General features: G+C 32.0%; 1 protein-coding gene across 13 annotated transcripts in view; it reads right to left on the bottom strand.

The window, feature by feature from the left end:
- Positions 1–3,159: 3,159 nt before the first annotated feature.
- The window catches only part of Tsga10 (testis specific 10), a 101,228-nt gene continuing 88,734 nt past the window's right edge, over positions 3,160–15,653 (bottom strand). For 11 of the 13 annotated variants that reach the window (XM_048810280.1, XM_015499691.2, XM_048810288.1 and 8 more), the window contains 4 exons: positions 11,783–11,985; positions 9,036–9,140; positions 8,721–8,867; positions 3,160–4,134 (listed from right to left, as the gene is read on the bottom strand). In XM_048810280.1, coding sequence (XP_048666237.1) covers positions 4,110–4,134; positions 8,721–8,867; positions 9,036–9,140; positions 11,783–11,985 — 480 coding nt within the window. In that variant the 3' untranslated portion in view covers positions 3,160–4,109. Of the gene's footprint in view, positions 4,135–8,559; positions 8,868–9,035; positions 9,141–11,782; positions 11,986–15,653 lie in introns of those variants that run through there. The other 2 variants (XM_048810282.1, XM_048810289.1) reach the window with 2 other exon arrangements.

Raw genomic sequence — 15,653 nt, 5'->3', positions numbered from 1 at the left:
AGTATATTTATAACAGAGCAAATGAAGATTTATTCACTAAAGTTGATTGAGGTTACCTGCAAAGCACACATTTCATTAACACAAACTAGAAAAGGAGATTTATTATAATAAATAAAAACTTAAGTGGGCAGGGGTTGTGGCTCAGTGGTAGAGCACTTGCGTATCATGTGTGAGGCACTGGGTTCGATCCTCGACTAATGGAAGAGGACATAAAAATAAATAAGAGGTACTGTGTCCATCTACAACTAAAAATGTTTTTTTTAAAAAGCTAAGAGACAGGCTGTAAAGTCAGAAAAGAAATAAGGATAGTATATTGGAGAACGATTCCTAGACAATCAAAGGAAGCAGCGTAATAAATTGTGCTAACTTCGTAAGAAAGAATTTAGTTTGGAAAGGAGAAGCATAAAATAATTTAACCAAGTATAACATAACAAACATAATGATCATCTATTTAAGTTAGGTCTGCAAAACTTAGAACAGTTAGTTAGATTCTTCAGAACTGATGATAAAGCTATACTCTGTTTCAGGCATATTACTGCCTCTTGGCCATTTAATTTCATTGCATCTTTTGGTAAAGGCTCACAAATCACTCGAAAGTAAACCTAGGATTAGGAATTATTGAATAGAACAAATTTTTTTTCTTACTGTTTGCATCACATTTCAATCTGCATTCTTTTTATTTTAGCAAACTTATAGTTTGCTAAAAGTTATATATAACATTAGGATTCATTTTGACATAATTATAAACACATGGAATATATAGTAGAATGAAACAGACATTATTGCTTTATGTATATGACTGTATGACCAATGTGATTCTATAATATGTAAACTCAGAAAAATGAGAAATTATATCCCATCTATGTATGATATATCAAAGTATATAAGTGCATTCTACTGTCATGTATAATTAAAACAAATTTAAAAAATAAAAGACTGAAATATATGAGAGGGAAAAAAAGGATATAACTTCCTCTAACCTTATAAAATAATCATTTTGAATCAGCAAAAGTATTAAAGAATACAATTAAAATAATAAAAAAATTAAGAAGCACCTAAAATATTTTACATTTACAAAATATCCTTTTCTAAACCATAATGCACTTATGTAATATCCTTAAAAGATCAAAGAATAGCTTTTTTTTAAATTCAAAGAATTTATTGAAAGAAAGGTAGGTTCAATTTGATCAACCATGTATTATCTTGTCTGTGACATGGTATTAATCCGAAGGGCACTGATAATGACAGATTATTTTATAGAGATAATAAAACATAAAGATAATAAAGCTTTGGACTTTATTTAATATAAATCTTTCTTTGGGTAAAACATTAAATGTTCTTAAATTTCACTGGGAAATTTATAGAAAGGTCCAAAATAATTAGTGTAACTCATTGTGATTATGGAGAAACGCACTAAGGGGCAAAATTTATCTAGGGGCTGGAACAGATGGTCTAATTATCTTCAGCTTTTAATTTTTTACAGTATTAGGCCAGAGTTTTTCTTCACTTGCAAAGTTCAGAGCTAACAAAAAGTCTAAGTTACATTCTGATACCTTATGACTTAACTTTGAACAAATTTGTGCTGTTCAATAACTTACGATTGGCTATGATTGCTGTTATGGAAAAGACTTAAGATTCATGAACTTTGAAGATTCTTTTTTTGATTAGTAGAATTCATTGTACCTTACTAAAAGTAAATGAAAGTGGTAAACTATTTCTGATTATGCAAAACATGTAACTTGAAGCACGACATTTGGGAAACAATGGAAACTATAAAAAAGCCATAAGCAAGGACTTACTTGAAAATGTGAAGACAGGATAGAAAAAAAAATGGCAGACTCTTATCAGAAGACTAGTGGAAAGTATATTTTCAGTAACTCAATGCATAATTTCAAATAACTATTGAAGCAATAACTGTTTAAGAATCATAATTAATGACAAGCCCAGTGGCTTCCACTAGTATTTTTGTTTCTTCTTTTATTTCCTCAGAATTAATTACCTGTAATCACTATGGCCAATACCTCAAGAGTGTCAGACAATTTTTAAATTTGTTGCTAAATTGTAATTAATAGGGATTGAATTCTAATAGTAATACTCCAAAGATCAAAAGCATATTACCTGTTCCTTTTGAAACCATAGCCTATGAACTTCAGAGTGGATCCTCATGCAAATGCCTGGCTTCTACTTCCAACAGAAGGTTGGACAGTAGAGTAGCTCAAATTAACAGAAAAAAGCACAGACTTTATAAAAGAATCCTGGTGGTGTACAGAACTTTAAAACATAACAAATTCTGTATTTAAATTACTCAGAAGGTTCACAGTTCTCTTTCATAGCACCCTCCCTTCAACAGGAGTAGATGTTTTGTATTCAACATAACATTTGAGAGTTGAGAGCTCCTTCAGATTTTTTTGTCATCCAAGAAGGAATATGTGTGGTAGTACTGGTATTAAGTATGTACTAGCCAATCTTTATCATATCAATAGGCTATTAAAAATATCAAGCAATAAGAATCTAATTTAAAACAATAAGTGTTCTTGAAAATGATCTCAACAAAAGTTTTTCTTTAACAGAGAACACCACTGAGGTTTTTGCCTATCTTTGGTAATGTTGGTCCCTTTATACTGTATCATATAACTTTCCTTTTAAAAATTTTATAATTAATAGAAGTACAGTATAATTTTAATCAAGCATGGAACTATTTTCTTACATACTTTATTCATGTTTCTCTCATTCCCTAACATATTGCCTTCTACATCTAACACGATACATGCATGTCTAGTTCATTTGTCAATTCTTTTAGATGAAAGGACAAAAATTAATGTTGTGATGATATAGTACTAAGGTCACTGAGTAATCCAAAAAAGGTTAATTTTGCCTATGTCAGTATATTATTTTAATATTATCAATAATTTTTTGCATATATTCTTTAAAATGTTTATAATTTTAAATTATTTTTAAATCAATCTAATGACTGTCTTAATCTAAACAAGTAAACCTGAAAATTTTGATCAAACTGAAATGAGTATGTAGCATGAATTAATGGAAAAATAACAGCATACTAATGATTAAACAAGATTTAAATCATGGCACTATCCTACATCACTATAGTCATATTGAATAATGACTAAATAAAATGAAAAACTGTCTACATCATATGGATACTATTAGTGACAGGACTTTTTATTAAAATGGCAAGAATACAAATAGCTTATATCAGTAAAATACAGTAGCATTCAGGCTCTAATATCAACATTAAGTCAAAGTCTATGGACGGATAAGAGATTTAGGAGATTTTAGGAGAGAAAAGAAAACATCACTGCACTTGTTATTCTGGATTACAAACAGCTGCCACAGGCAAAAAAATAAAATAAAATAAAATGGCAATTAAGTTGATTGCAATACTTTAATGTTTTAAAGAAAACTTATTAAAAATACAGATTTTTAAAAGTCTTACATTTTTTACAGATATAGCATCACTTACCTTTCTAAAAATAGTAGGAGTAAACACAATTATAGAAAATGTATGTTAATTAGTTTGAGTGGTACAATAGTATGGATTTAAAACTCTGACACACTCCTACTTTCTGCTGGTCTGAAGTCACACTATGGCATGGAATTTATGTCAGGTTGGTTCTAAAATGCAATATTGGGTCCCAGGCTAATACTGGTAAACTATGCATATTTTGGCACAACTTCTCCAGCCATGAAAACATAGATCACAAAGAAAAAAAAATTAACCAATCAATTATTTGAGATACCAAGAAAGGAAAGGAAATCAGTTTTGTAAAAACACTTTTCCCTCTTTTTTTTTTTAAGCTCCTTTATTTATTCCGGATAGTTAACAAAACAGTGTTCAATAGTGAAGTAAGCAGATTTTACACTCACTATTACTGTATGGATAGAAAGAGCCATATGCATTTTTATTTGTATAAGTCATCTCAGATCACTGCAATGTGGCACATGAGAACAGAGATTCAGAGGCATGAAGTTAATAAATACATTTAACATTGTCAAGCATTCAAAAGATAAATGCAATCATATAGCAAAAAAAAAAAAAAATCCGTTTGTAACTTTGACCTTTCTCAGAATGTGAAGAATCTTTTTGTGTGTCAGAAATCTCTATAGCAAAGATTCCTATAAGAGAAAAAATTATGCAGATTAATACTTTTAACTCAAATATTTTAACGTGTAAAAAATATACTATAGCATTACTTTAAGATGTTTGCACCAACCCTGCAAAAGAAAATGTATACATTATATTTTTCACAAACTGTACAATAAATAGAATGAACTATTTTATTCAACAATAAATAGAACGAACTACCAGAACTTGAGATATCATGAATGAAAAAAAAAAAAAAAGTCAATCTCAAAGCTTATGTTCTGTGTATGATTCCATTTACATTACATTCTCAAAATGATGGAAATAAAGAGTTGGAGAAGAAATTAGTCTGGCAGGGGATTAGGAATAGAGGGGATAGGGATGGAGAAGAAAAGGGTTGCAACAATAAAGGGGTATCACCAGCAAGCAGGGATTTCTTTGGTGCTGTTGAATAACTCAGTATCCTGATTAGTGTTGGTGTGTGTGGTATGTATAAATACACACACATAAGAATTTGTAAAAATTAGGGATATCTAAATAAGGCCAGTGACCTAGCTAAGAACCATCTTATACCATGTCAATTTCCTTTTTTTTTTTTTTGGTAAGATACTGGCATTTCAGAAGCTAGGGGAAGGATATGCGGGGCTCTGTCCTATTTTTCCAACTATTATCAAGATTATAATCATTAAACAATTACCTATGATACATTCACACAAAGGATATTAAAATACTTTTCAGCAGTTAAAAGGAACATATAACAATTACAAGTACATAAAACCACCTAGATAAAACTCAAATATATTATGCTGAGTGAAAGTCAGCCACCAGAGGTTATATACTATGATTCCATTTATATGAAAAAGATAAACTGAAGGGATAGGAAATGGTAATGGTTGAGAAAAATAAAATAAATCATTGGCTTTTTCCTTGATGATAGGTGGCCAAAGGATAACATTTAAAACTAACAATGAAATAGAAAGTAAAAAGAAAAAAAAAAAAGAGGATTGAGGCACTATTATTAATATAAAGGTAACAACTAAAATAAAGTACAAACTTTTCTAAATATCTCAAGAAATCTGTTAAAAAGTAAAGAAGATTAATCCAATGAGGAAGCACAGCAAATATCACATAATACAGACAATAACTGGACATAGTTGAGACTAACCTAGCAGTCACATCAATAATATGAAGGATTTTAACTCACATACTTTTAAGAAATGATTTTCAAAATGATTTATAAAGCAAAATTCAAATCCATAATAAAACAAGAGTTGAACACTAATACCAGACAAAGTAGATGTCTGGCCAAAACAAATATGCCCCCATAAAAAGTAAATGCATCAGAAAGGAAACTTTATAAAAGCCACATTACACAATGAAGAATGACACTTCAGAATATCCATGGAACAAACATAACAAACCATCTATATAAAATAAAACTTATAGGAAATGCAAAAACATACTCATAATAAAAAACTTGAAAACACTATTCTTAATTTATAATGGGTCAAGTGGGGGGCTGGGGATGTGGCTCAAGCGGTAGCGCGCTCGCCCGGCATGCGTGCGGCCCGGGTTCGATCCTCAGCACCACATACCAACAAAGATGTTGTGTCCGCCGAGAATTGAAAAATAAATATTAAAAAAATTCTAAAAAAAAAAAAAAACAATAATGGGTCAAGTGGACAAAAATCAAGCCATGATATAAAAGATCTACATAAAACCCAAAATATATTTAAAGGTAGATATTTTAGATATATAGTAAATATTATACCCTGATATGAAAGAATGTATCTTTTCAAGTGCACTAAACTATTTACAACAAAATTTATCATATAGTAAAGCACAAAGAACATCAGGTTGCACAAAACAAATATTCAGACAATATTCCCCAATCACAATTTAATAGCACTAGAAAACAAAAACCCCGTCAATGGAAATTAAAAGATTTTCCATCAAATGATAAAAGTGAAAATACAAACAAATTAATTTCAGAAAAATCAATGATAAGCATCATATGTCAGAATCTATGGAATATGTTTAAAATAATGATCAGAGGATAAATCAAAGCCCTAAATATCTGTATCGATAAAATAAAAGAAGGGCAATACATGAATTAAATTCACAGCTCAAAAAGTTAAAAAAGAAAACTGACAAAATAAGAGTCTTGCACAGGAAGGAAATAATAAAAATAAAGCAGTAACTAATAATAGAAAAAACACATCAAAGCAATAAATAAAAATTCTGGTTCTTTGAAGCAATGAACAATGTTCATTGGCTAATGAAATTAAGGAAAAAGTTATCATAGGGAGGCAAATATATACATATATGATGATAGGAGGTATAAAACTACTGATCCAGGGGAAATTTTAAAATTCATAATACTACATTGGTTGCTTTTTTCCAAATAATTTTGCCAACCTAGGAGGAAATGGATAATCTGTTAGGTAAACACAGCGAAAATAGACAATTAAAAAGACCAGTGTCCAAAGAAGAATATTATAAATAGTTATTAAGGAAATATTTCATTGAAAAATAACCAGGGCTCTGTTGTTTTAAAGGTGAATTCAACCAAATTTTTATTGATCAAATAGTTCCAAAGCAATGGAAAATTTTCAAAGCATAGAAAATATAATTCAAGATACAGAAAAATAGGGAAAAGCAAATAAAACAGTATCTTTTGCAGATGATAGCACTGTAGACCTAGAAAAGTCTACAGAATCAAAGATGAAGCTTGAAAAAACAAAAGAATTTACCAAATAGCAGGACAGAGATTTTACACAGAAACAGTGGTGTACCTATGAATATAAAACAAATCCTTCTCAATACAAAGAATCAAATAGACCATTATACAATAATACTGTATGATTTCAAGACCTCTCTTACCATTAGACAGGTCAACCAGACAAACTAAGTAAGACTCTTCAGAACTAAAAAAACACTATTAATTAAACGGACCTAATAGATATGTATAAACTATTTCATCCATCAACAATTGAATTCACTTTCTTTTCAGTAGCATGTGGAACTTTCTCTAAAATAGATCGTATTTTAGGGCACAAAGCAAGTCTTAGCAAATAACTATAAAATATCCACAGAAAGGAATATTAGGCAGTCATAAAAAGGAATGAAGAGAATCTCCATCAATTTAGACTGACTTCCAGGACACATTACTAAGGGAGAAGAGCAAAGTACAAACAAGTACATGCAGTGTGCTGGTTAAGAAAGGAAAAACACATGTCTCTATATCTTTATCATAAAAATGACAAAGGAAAGGGTTGTAGAAGCATGTGCCATGTGATGGATGTGTACAACAGAAAATGACACTTCTCTGATGATTACTTCTTGTGGAGTTTTGACTTTTAAGAGTATGCTAATCTACACATTCAAAATAGAATTAATTAAATCAAGGAAAAGCTAGAAGAGGAAAAATGAAAGCAAGTTGAAACAAATGAATTTAATGTTATTTCAATTGAATACCATAACCACAACAAAAAGGGGGAAACAAAAGAAGGACTAATTCAAGTAATCAGTAAACTTAGTATTTAACTATATACCCTCAATAATTGGGACAAGGTAATGTAAGAGAGCAGGAAGGAAGAACTGCAAACGGATCTCAAACTTTTTAAAAGTCAGTCTGTTACTGTAGTGAAACTGGCATAGAAAATTTGAAACTACTTTAGATGCATTCTGGGACTGGGCAAACAAATAAGGTACTGATGTTGAATAAGCGCATTGATGTTGAGCCAGCATTCTCACATCATAGAATAAAGAATATACAAATACAGAATGGAATAAGGCAAGGAAGAAACCTGAGAGTGTGATCTGGAATTGAAGGAACTGGTCATTTGTGTATATGCATGCATGTATGTGAAGTGAAAGAGAAGGAGCAGGTGTAAGAGTGAATGCATGAGAGAGCACACATGCATATGAAAAGCAAACGGAGCATAAACTTAACAAATTAATTAGCTATTAATAGTGATAATGGGTGAAAATATGCAGATATTTTTTATACTATTTTTATTTTTTAACTTCATGTACACTTGAAACTATTCCAAATTAAAAGTTGTTTTATTATAAAATTTGTGACATGCAGAATATACCTAAAATATTTTCCTCTGAAAAATTAGCTTATTACTTTCCTAAAGAATATATATTTCTCAGTGCTATAATAATTAACATTTTATAGTAAAAGGCACAATGAAAAATATTTGTTATAGAAATTTTTAAAAATCAGGGCTGAAGTTGAGGCTCAGTGGTAGAGTGCTTGCCTAGTATGTGTGAGGCACTGGGTTCGATTCTCAGAACCACATATAACTAAATAAATAAAGGTTTATCATCAACTAAAAAAATATTTTAAAAATTTTTTTAAAAATCAATTTAAAATATAACTTATGAAAACATTAGATGAAATATTAGACATATTTCATGTTAATATAGCATTTATGTAAAACACTAAAAATTTTGAAAATCCTTTATTTTTATGGCAACATATCTTGGTAATCATGTTTACAGATCACTCGTAATGACAGACATAAATATTTGAGTTTCTTCACTCCCTCAAATATTCGCTGATAGTTTCCTCGTGGCCCCAAGAAAATGGATCCTTAAACTGACTTACTCTTCTAACGATCGATCTAGGCCTCGGTCAGGAGATAGATGGTGAACACGTTCTGGTGAATGACATTTTGTATTTGGTTTCATTGCACTCAAATGATAAGCATTACTTGAGTAATTTTGGCGGCGAAGTTCTTGTACAGCCCTTTCCCTAAAGCAAAATAGTGATGCTTTTAAATTTTATGTTCAGTGACATTAAAACTGTCATAAAACTGTGACTCAATATTTTAAAATATAACCTTCATGAAATGACTAAAACCTACTGTTACCTAAGAAAACAATGCTTTACTAGCTAGATATTGTATAGAGATAAGCTTACCTTTCAAAGCGTTCTGTCCCCAGCTGTCTTTTAGTAATGTCTAAATCAGCTTCCAGTTGCGTTACAACATTTCTGAACTGGGCCACATCTCTACTCTGAATGGCCCTGTGTAAAAGAAAGTAAGAGTGAAACCCAGTTAAACTTAAAATATGGCTATGATTCCTAGAGTGTATTAAACCATGTGGGCAATGGTTTCTCAGCTGGATCCAAGTCACAGCATGATTTTTATGGACAGATTTATTAGTACATATTAAATATGCCAATTTTAGACATATTAAATGTACAAACTAGCCTACTTGAAGAGCCTAAATGATCCCAGTCCCATTCAATTAGTTAAAACTTTTCTGCTTCCCTATGCATATATGATGTAAAGTTACCTATATTTCCTATTTACTGCAAATAGTTTTTATAAAAGTACTTTGAAGTATTATATCAGCATAAGCAGTAGTATGAACAAATAATACTGGAATTCACTAGTATCATGATTAATATGGCTTTATACATATATATACACACACACATATATATTCAATTTATATACATCAATTCAACCAAGTGCTTTATACACACTTACAATGAAATAAAATTTGTTATGATGAACTGTTACACAAAAACTCTTCAGTTTGACAGAATCTTCTTAAGGCTAAACAATGCCTCAAAAACTCTTTGATAAGGCACACTATCATTAGGAAGATAATGACAGATGAATTCTGCTTGCCCAGAACATTCTATTCTCTTTGCTTGCTTTCAAAACAGCTGCTGAAATACAAACTTTAGAGACTGAAAAAACAAATGTTTATCACACTAGTTCTAAGTGATATAACTTACCAGTCGTTCTAAAACAGTGTATCCCTTATGGTAGGAGTTTTCGTATACATTACTGAGGCAGCTTGCCACCTACCAGCTTCAAAAAGGGCTCCTACAAACCCATCTGAAGTTATCCCAACAGTCTAGCTACGGTAACTGAAAAGAATGATTCAGTCACAGCCGCCATGACCTAACAGCAGTTTCTGAAGGAAAATGGCCCTGGCTCTGCATCTTTGCTTAGTCAGGACCTCTCAGTAGTAGCTGATTGCCAAGACCATGATTCCTAACCTTCTTCAGATCCTAGGTTAAGAAGCAAGGACAAAGCTGTGGGGCTTGAGAGATAAAAGAATTCCTTATCCTCCAGAAAGATTCATGGTCAAAATAATGATTAGAGAGCCAGGAGAAGAACATGTTATGAAATAAAGACAAGTGCATAGGGGCAATTTCTCAAATCATTGTGTTACAGGAAAGGGGTGATTTTTCAAAGGACAAGCCAAACAGAAAGTTAAGAAATGAATCTAGAAAGCAGACACCACCAATGTTTTCCTGGAAAGTAAGATTAGTTAGAGAACAATCTTTAGGAATAGAAACAAAATTTCAGGATGCACTAGTCAGAAGCTGGGTCACTGCTGTCCTTAATGAGGTCAGATGTAAACTATGCCTACCTGCTTAAATATTATAAAGAAGGGTTTGGAGAAATCTGATATTCTGTCTGGTAAAAAGCGAGGAGGAATCTTAAGGAATCTCACTTATAGAACAGTTTAGGACAGCAATGTCAATAATTTAGTTTGAAATTGTTAACTGGTAACTATTAAATCTCTTTATACTACCCTTCCAACGTCCCACACTCCCCTCCCTAACTTTTTTTTTCTTTCATGGTTGCTACTGTCAACAATTCAAGGAGTTAGCTTTTGCCTCCTAAGAATGAAGAAATTCTACAGACTCAACATAGCAAAGAGTCAGATTAAAAGGTACTGATGATGGGGGAAAAGACAGTGTTATAGATGGGACATACAAAAATATGGGCTAAAACTCCCCATTGGTAGTAAGTGTTGACCAGGTTTAATGAAAGAAATGTTCTCTATCAAGGCAAGCATTTCCACTCCAATCTCCAGCTGGGAGTTCTAATAAAGTGTAAGCTGTACTAGGGATTCTAACAAAAACAAACAAAGAAAGTCAAAGTCATGCTCTGGGGAAATGTTTGGTATTTTGTAAATTCAGGAATTCTTCCAAGTATCTAGTATACAGAAACACTAATGACAAATGGAAAGACTAGATAGCAATATCAGATGATCCATACATACAAAAATTCTTCTGGGGAGCTGGGAACATAGCTCAGTGGTAGAGTGCCTGCCTAGCACGTGGGAGACACTGGGTTTGATCCATAAATATAAACAAAATAAGAAGATTGTGTCCATCTACAACTAAAAATATTTTTTAAAAAATTCTTCCAGGGCTGGGGATGTGGCTCAAGCGGTAGCACGTTCGCCTGGAATGCGTGCGGCCCAGGTTCGATCCTCAGCACCACATACAAACAGAGATGATGTGTCTGCCGAAAACTAGAAAATAAATATTAAAATTCTCTCTCTCTCTTTAAAAAAAAAAAAATTCTTCCAGTTTCAGAGTGCTTACTTTTTTCTACTCTGGTTACATTTCCTAAAGGCAATATTTTAGATCAGACATTCTATTTTACCTAAAGCTCTATTGGGAAAAAAACCCAGCAAAGATGGTTAAATTTAGATATCTTAGATAAGAACAAACATAATACAACTAAATATAAAATCTTAGACAAATCACAATATTTGTAATCCTCAGTTTAATTAATGGAAAAGTATGGGAGCTAAATTCCCTAAATTCAGGTTTTAAAATTCTACTGATCTATAAAGAACAAAAATTTTAAGAAATATGACTTTAAGTTATTATACTGCTAGCCAACTCACATTTTATTTTCTGCCAAACAAAGGTGTTCTTTAAGAAGCTGAATTTCAGACTCTTTTTCTTGAAGTGCTATCTGAGACTGATATTCTTTGTCTCGATTGGCCACCAGCAAAGCTTCTAGATTCTGCATGGAGATTCTTTCATTTGTCATCTGACTCCTGAGGAGTTCTATTTCAGAACGAGCAGAATCTAACTCATTCTCCATCTGTACAATAATAGGAAGATATCTACGCTTATTCCCATTCATTCATTTAACTGGCATATAATCAAGGACTCTCAAGTTCTTTCAATATGTTATAAACTGACAACTACTTTCAATTTCTTAGTTTGAAACTGTGTCCTCTTTCTTAACAAATATATATACCACACATACTGTATAGCATCACTTTCCCCATCCTTCTAATCAGATCAGGAAATTCATTAATTTAAGAAAATTTTATTAATCCCAAACTGCAACCACTTTTTATTTCCAGCTTTGATATTTCTGTATACATTACTGCCAGGCTGTCTGGGTGATACCTGTGACTACTGCTCTGTCTTAAGAAAGGCGAGTTACAAATACCTAGCTACTCCACAGTTAAGGAATGCAAGGGGAAAACATACTTTCCTCTCTTGCTAAACCTGTGGAAGTTTCTGAAGGTTATCTTGAACTAAAATATGCTCTGTACGTCAAATATTTCTTCAAAAGGTGGAAGACTTGTCATTACTATTTAGAAAAAAAATTAATCTTTATAATATATGTTATAACAAATTCTATAGGCATTTAAAAAGTTAAATGTGAAAGCATAAGTTTAAAATCCAGTAAAGGGATATAAATAAAAACAAAATTGCTGGAGTAGAGACAGGTAGGTAGGTAGATAGCGGAAGAATTTTCTAAGCTAAATACAACGCAAAAATAAGTTTAACCACATAAAAAATAAACATTTTTCTAGTCAACATAAACTTAACCAAAAATTCAAAAGAAACTTTCAACTGGAAAAAAATAAACTTTGTAAGTAAAATAGTTAATACTTTTATTAGTATAAAAAAATCAGACAAATGAGAAATATGAAAATGATATGATTAAAACTTACAAAAAAAGCAATACAACTAAACAGCAAACATACAAAAATTTATGCTTGCTAGTGGTCAAAATGATATAAATTCAAACAAGATGCAACTCCCAGTCCAGGGTTTTTTACCTTGTCACTTCTGACTTGTTGGGCTAGATAATTACTTGGTGTGGAGAGCTGCCCTTGCATTATAGAATTTTCAGCAAAATCCCTAACCTCTGTCCACTAGATACTACTAGCATTCCCCACTCTGGTCAAGGATCCAAAGCATATGTAGATATTGCTAAACGTATTTCAATTGAATCAAAAGTCTATTAAAGACAATTCACAATAGCTGTGGAGCCAACCTAGGTGCCTTTTGATAGATTAATGGATAAAGAAAATGTAGTATATATACACAATGGAGTATTACTCAGCCATAAAGAAGAATGACTTTATGACATTTGCTGGTAAATGGATGGAACTAGGGACTATTGTGCTAAGTAAAATATGCCAATTCCCTCAAATCAAAAGGTGAATGTTTTCTCTGATATGCGGAAGCTAACAATAAGCAGGGTGGGGAATAGAAGTTCAGAGGAGTAGATAAAAAGGAAGGGAAGGGGAGTATAGGAAAAGGAAAGACAGTGGAATGAATCTGACATAACTTTCCCACGTATATATGTGAATACACCAGTGAATCTCACTATTGTGTACATCCACAAGAAATTAATTTAAAAAAACTACAGATAAATGGCAGAAAGATCAATAGAGGGAGGAGAGCAAGGAGTGGGGAAAAAGGGGGAAGGAGAGGTACTAGGGTTCTAATTACAATAAGATATATTCCATGCTTGTATGATTACGTCAAAATGGGTTCTACTGTCATGTACAACTAAAAAGAACCAATAAAATTTTAAAAGACACACTATTCTATCAAATTGGCAAATTTGTTAGTGTTGATGAACATTAAAAGAGGCAATGGTAAGCCCGTATACTTGGATGACACTAGTACAAAATGGAGCATCACTTTTTTTGGCAACAGCTTTACTGGAACATAATTCACATTCCACACAACTTACTCATTTAATAAGTGTACAATTCAATGATTTTAAACATATTAACAGACTCATGCAATCATCACTTTAATCTAAATTACAGCTTTTTCAACTTCCCCCAAAGAGACTCAGTATTAGTACCCTGTTTCAAAAAAAGAAAAAAAAAAAAAGGTCTGGGGATGTGGCTCAGTGGTTAAGCACTGCTGGTTTCAATACCTAGTACCAAAAGAAAGAAAAAAGCCATTAATGTTTTAGCAGATATCAGTACTCTGTTACTTTTATTGCCTCATCATATTCCATAATATTCCATTGCAGCACAGGTATGCATTCACAGTTAGGAATATTTGAATTACACTTTGGGTCTGTTATAAATAATGCTACCATGGAGAACTGTGCAAAAGTTTTTGTGTGTTCATATAATTTTTATTCCTCTTAAATATAAAAGGAGTAGAATTTCTGGGTTGTATATTAATCCTATTTTTAACATTTTTAGGAACTGACAAAATGTTTTCCAGTGGCCTCACTTACTTTCCACCATCAGTGTATGAAGATTCCACTTTTGCCATATCTTTGTCAATATTTTTTTAGCATCTGCCTTTTTAAACACAGTCATCCTAGTATATGTGAAATGGTGATTTGCATTTCTGATTGTTAATGATGCCAAGTATCTTTTCAAGTGCTTACTGTCCATTTATGCATCTTGTGTAGAGAAATGTCTACTGATAACCTTAGCTTATTTTTTTATTGGGTTATTAAGTCATAAAAATTCTGTATGTATTTTACATACAGATCTCTTATTAGATAAATGATTTGCAAATATTTTCCCCCATTCCATGCACTGGCTTTTTACTTTTTAATATTATTTACAGCACCAAAGTTTTTTAAAAATTTGAATGAAGTTCATTTGATCAACTGTTTTCCTGTTTTTTAATATGTATTTTTAAAAATACATATATTAATTTTTATTTGTATCCTATACATTTTGGCACACTGTGTTTTCATTCTCATTAATCTCTTTTTCCCCCTTTGTGATTTCTTCTTTTGCCTAGAGTATTTTTTTTTTAAATTTTTTATTGTTGGTTGTTCAAAACATTACATAGTTCTTGATATATCATATTTCACACTTTGATTCAAGTGGGTTATGAGCTCCCATTTTTACCCCATATACAGATTGCAGAATCACATCAGTTACACATCCATTGATTTACATATTGTCATACTAGTGTCTGTTGTGTTCTGCTGCCTTTCCTATCCTCTACTATCCCCCCTCCACTCCCCTCTTCTCTCTCTGCCCCCTCTACTGACATTCATTTGTCCCCCTTGTATTATTTTTCCCTTTCCCCTCACTTCCTCTTGTATGTACTTTTGTATAACTCTGAGGGTCTCCTTCCATTTCCATGCAATTTCCCTTCTCTCTCCCTTTCCCTCACACCTCTCATCCCTGTTTAATGTTAATCTTCTTCTCATGCTCTTCGACCCTACTCTGTTCTTAGTTACTCTCCTTATATCAAAGAAGACATTTGGCATTTGTTTTTTAGGGATTGGCTAGCTTCACTTAGCATAATCTGCTCTAATGCCATCCATTTCCCTGTAAATTCTATGATTTTGTCATTTTTAAATGCAGAGTAATACTCCATTGTGTATAAATGCCACATTATTTTTATCCATTCATCTATTGAAGGGCATCTAGGTTGGTTCCACAGTCTTGCTATTGTGAATTGTGCTGCTATGAACATCGATGTAGCAGTGTCCCTGTAGCATGCTCTTTTTAGGTCTTTAGGGAATAGACC

The sequence above is a fragment of the Marmota marmota genome, unplaced genomic scaffold (genome assembly GCF_001458135.2).
Source record: "Marmota marmota marmota unplaced genomic scaffold, marMar, whole genome shotgun sequence".
In the NCBI taxonomy this organism is placed as follows: domain Eukaryota; kingdom Metazoa; phylum Chordata; class Mammalia; order Rodentia; family Sciuridae; genus Marmota; species Marmota marmota.
Note: the sequence above shows the minus strand (reverse complement) of the source record. Positions and strands in the feature narration are given on the sequence as shown.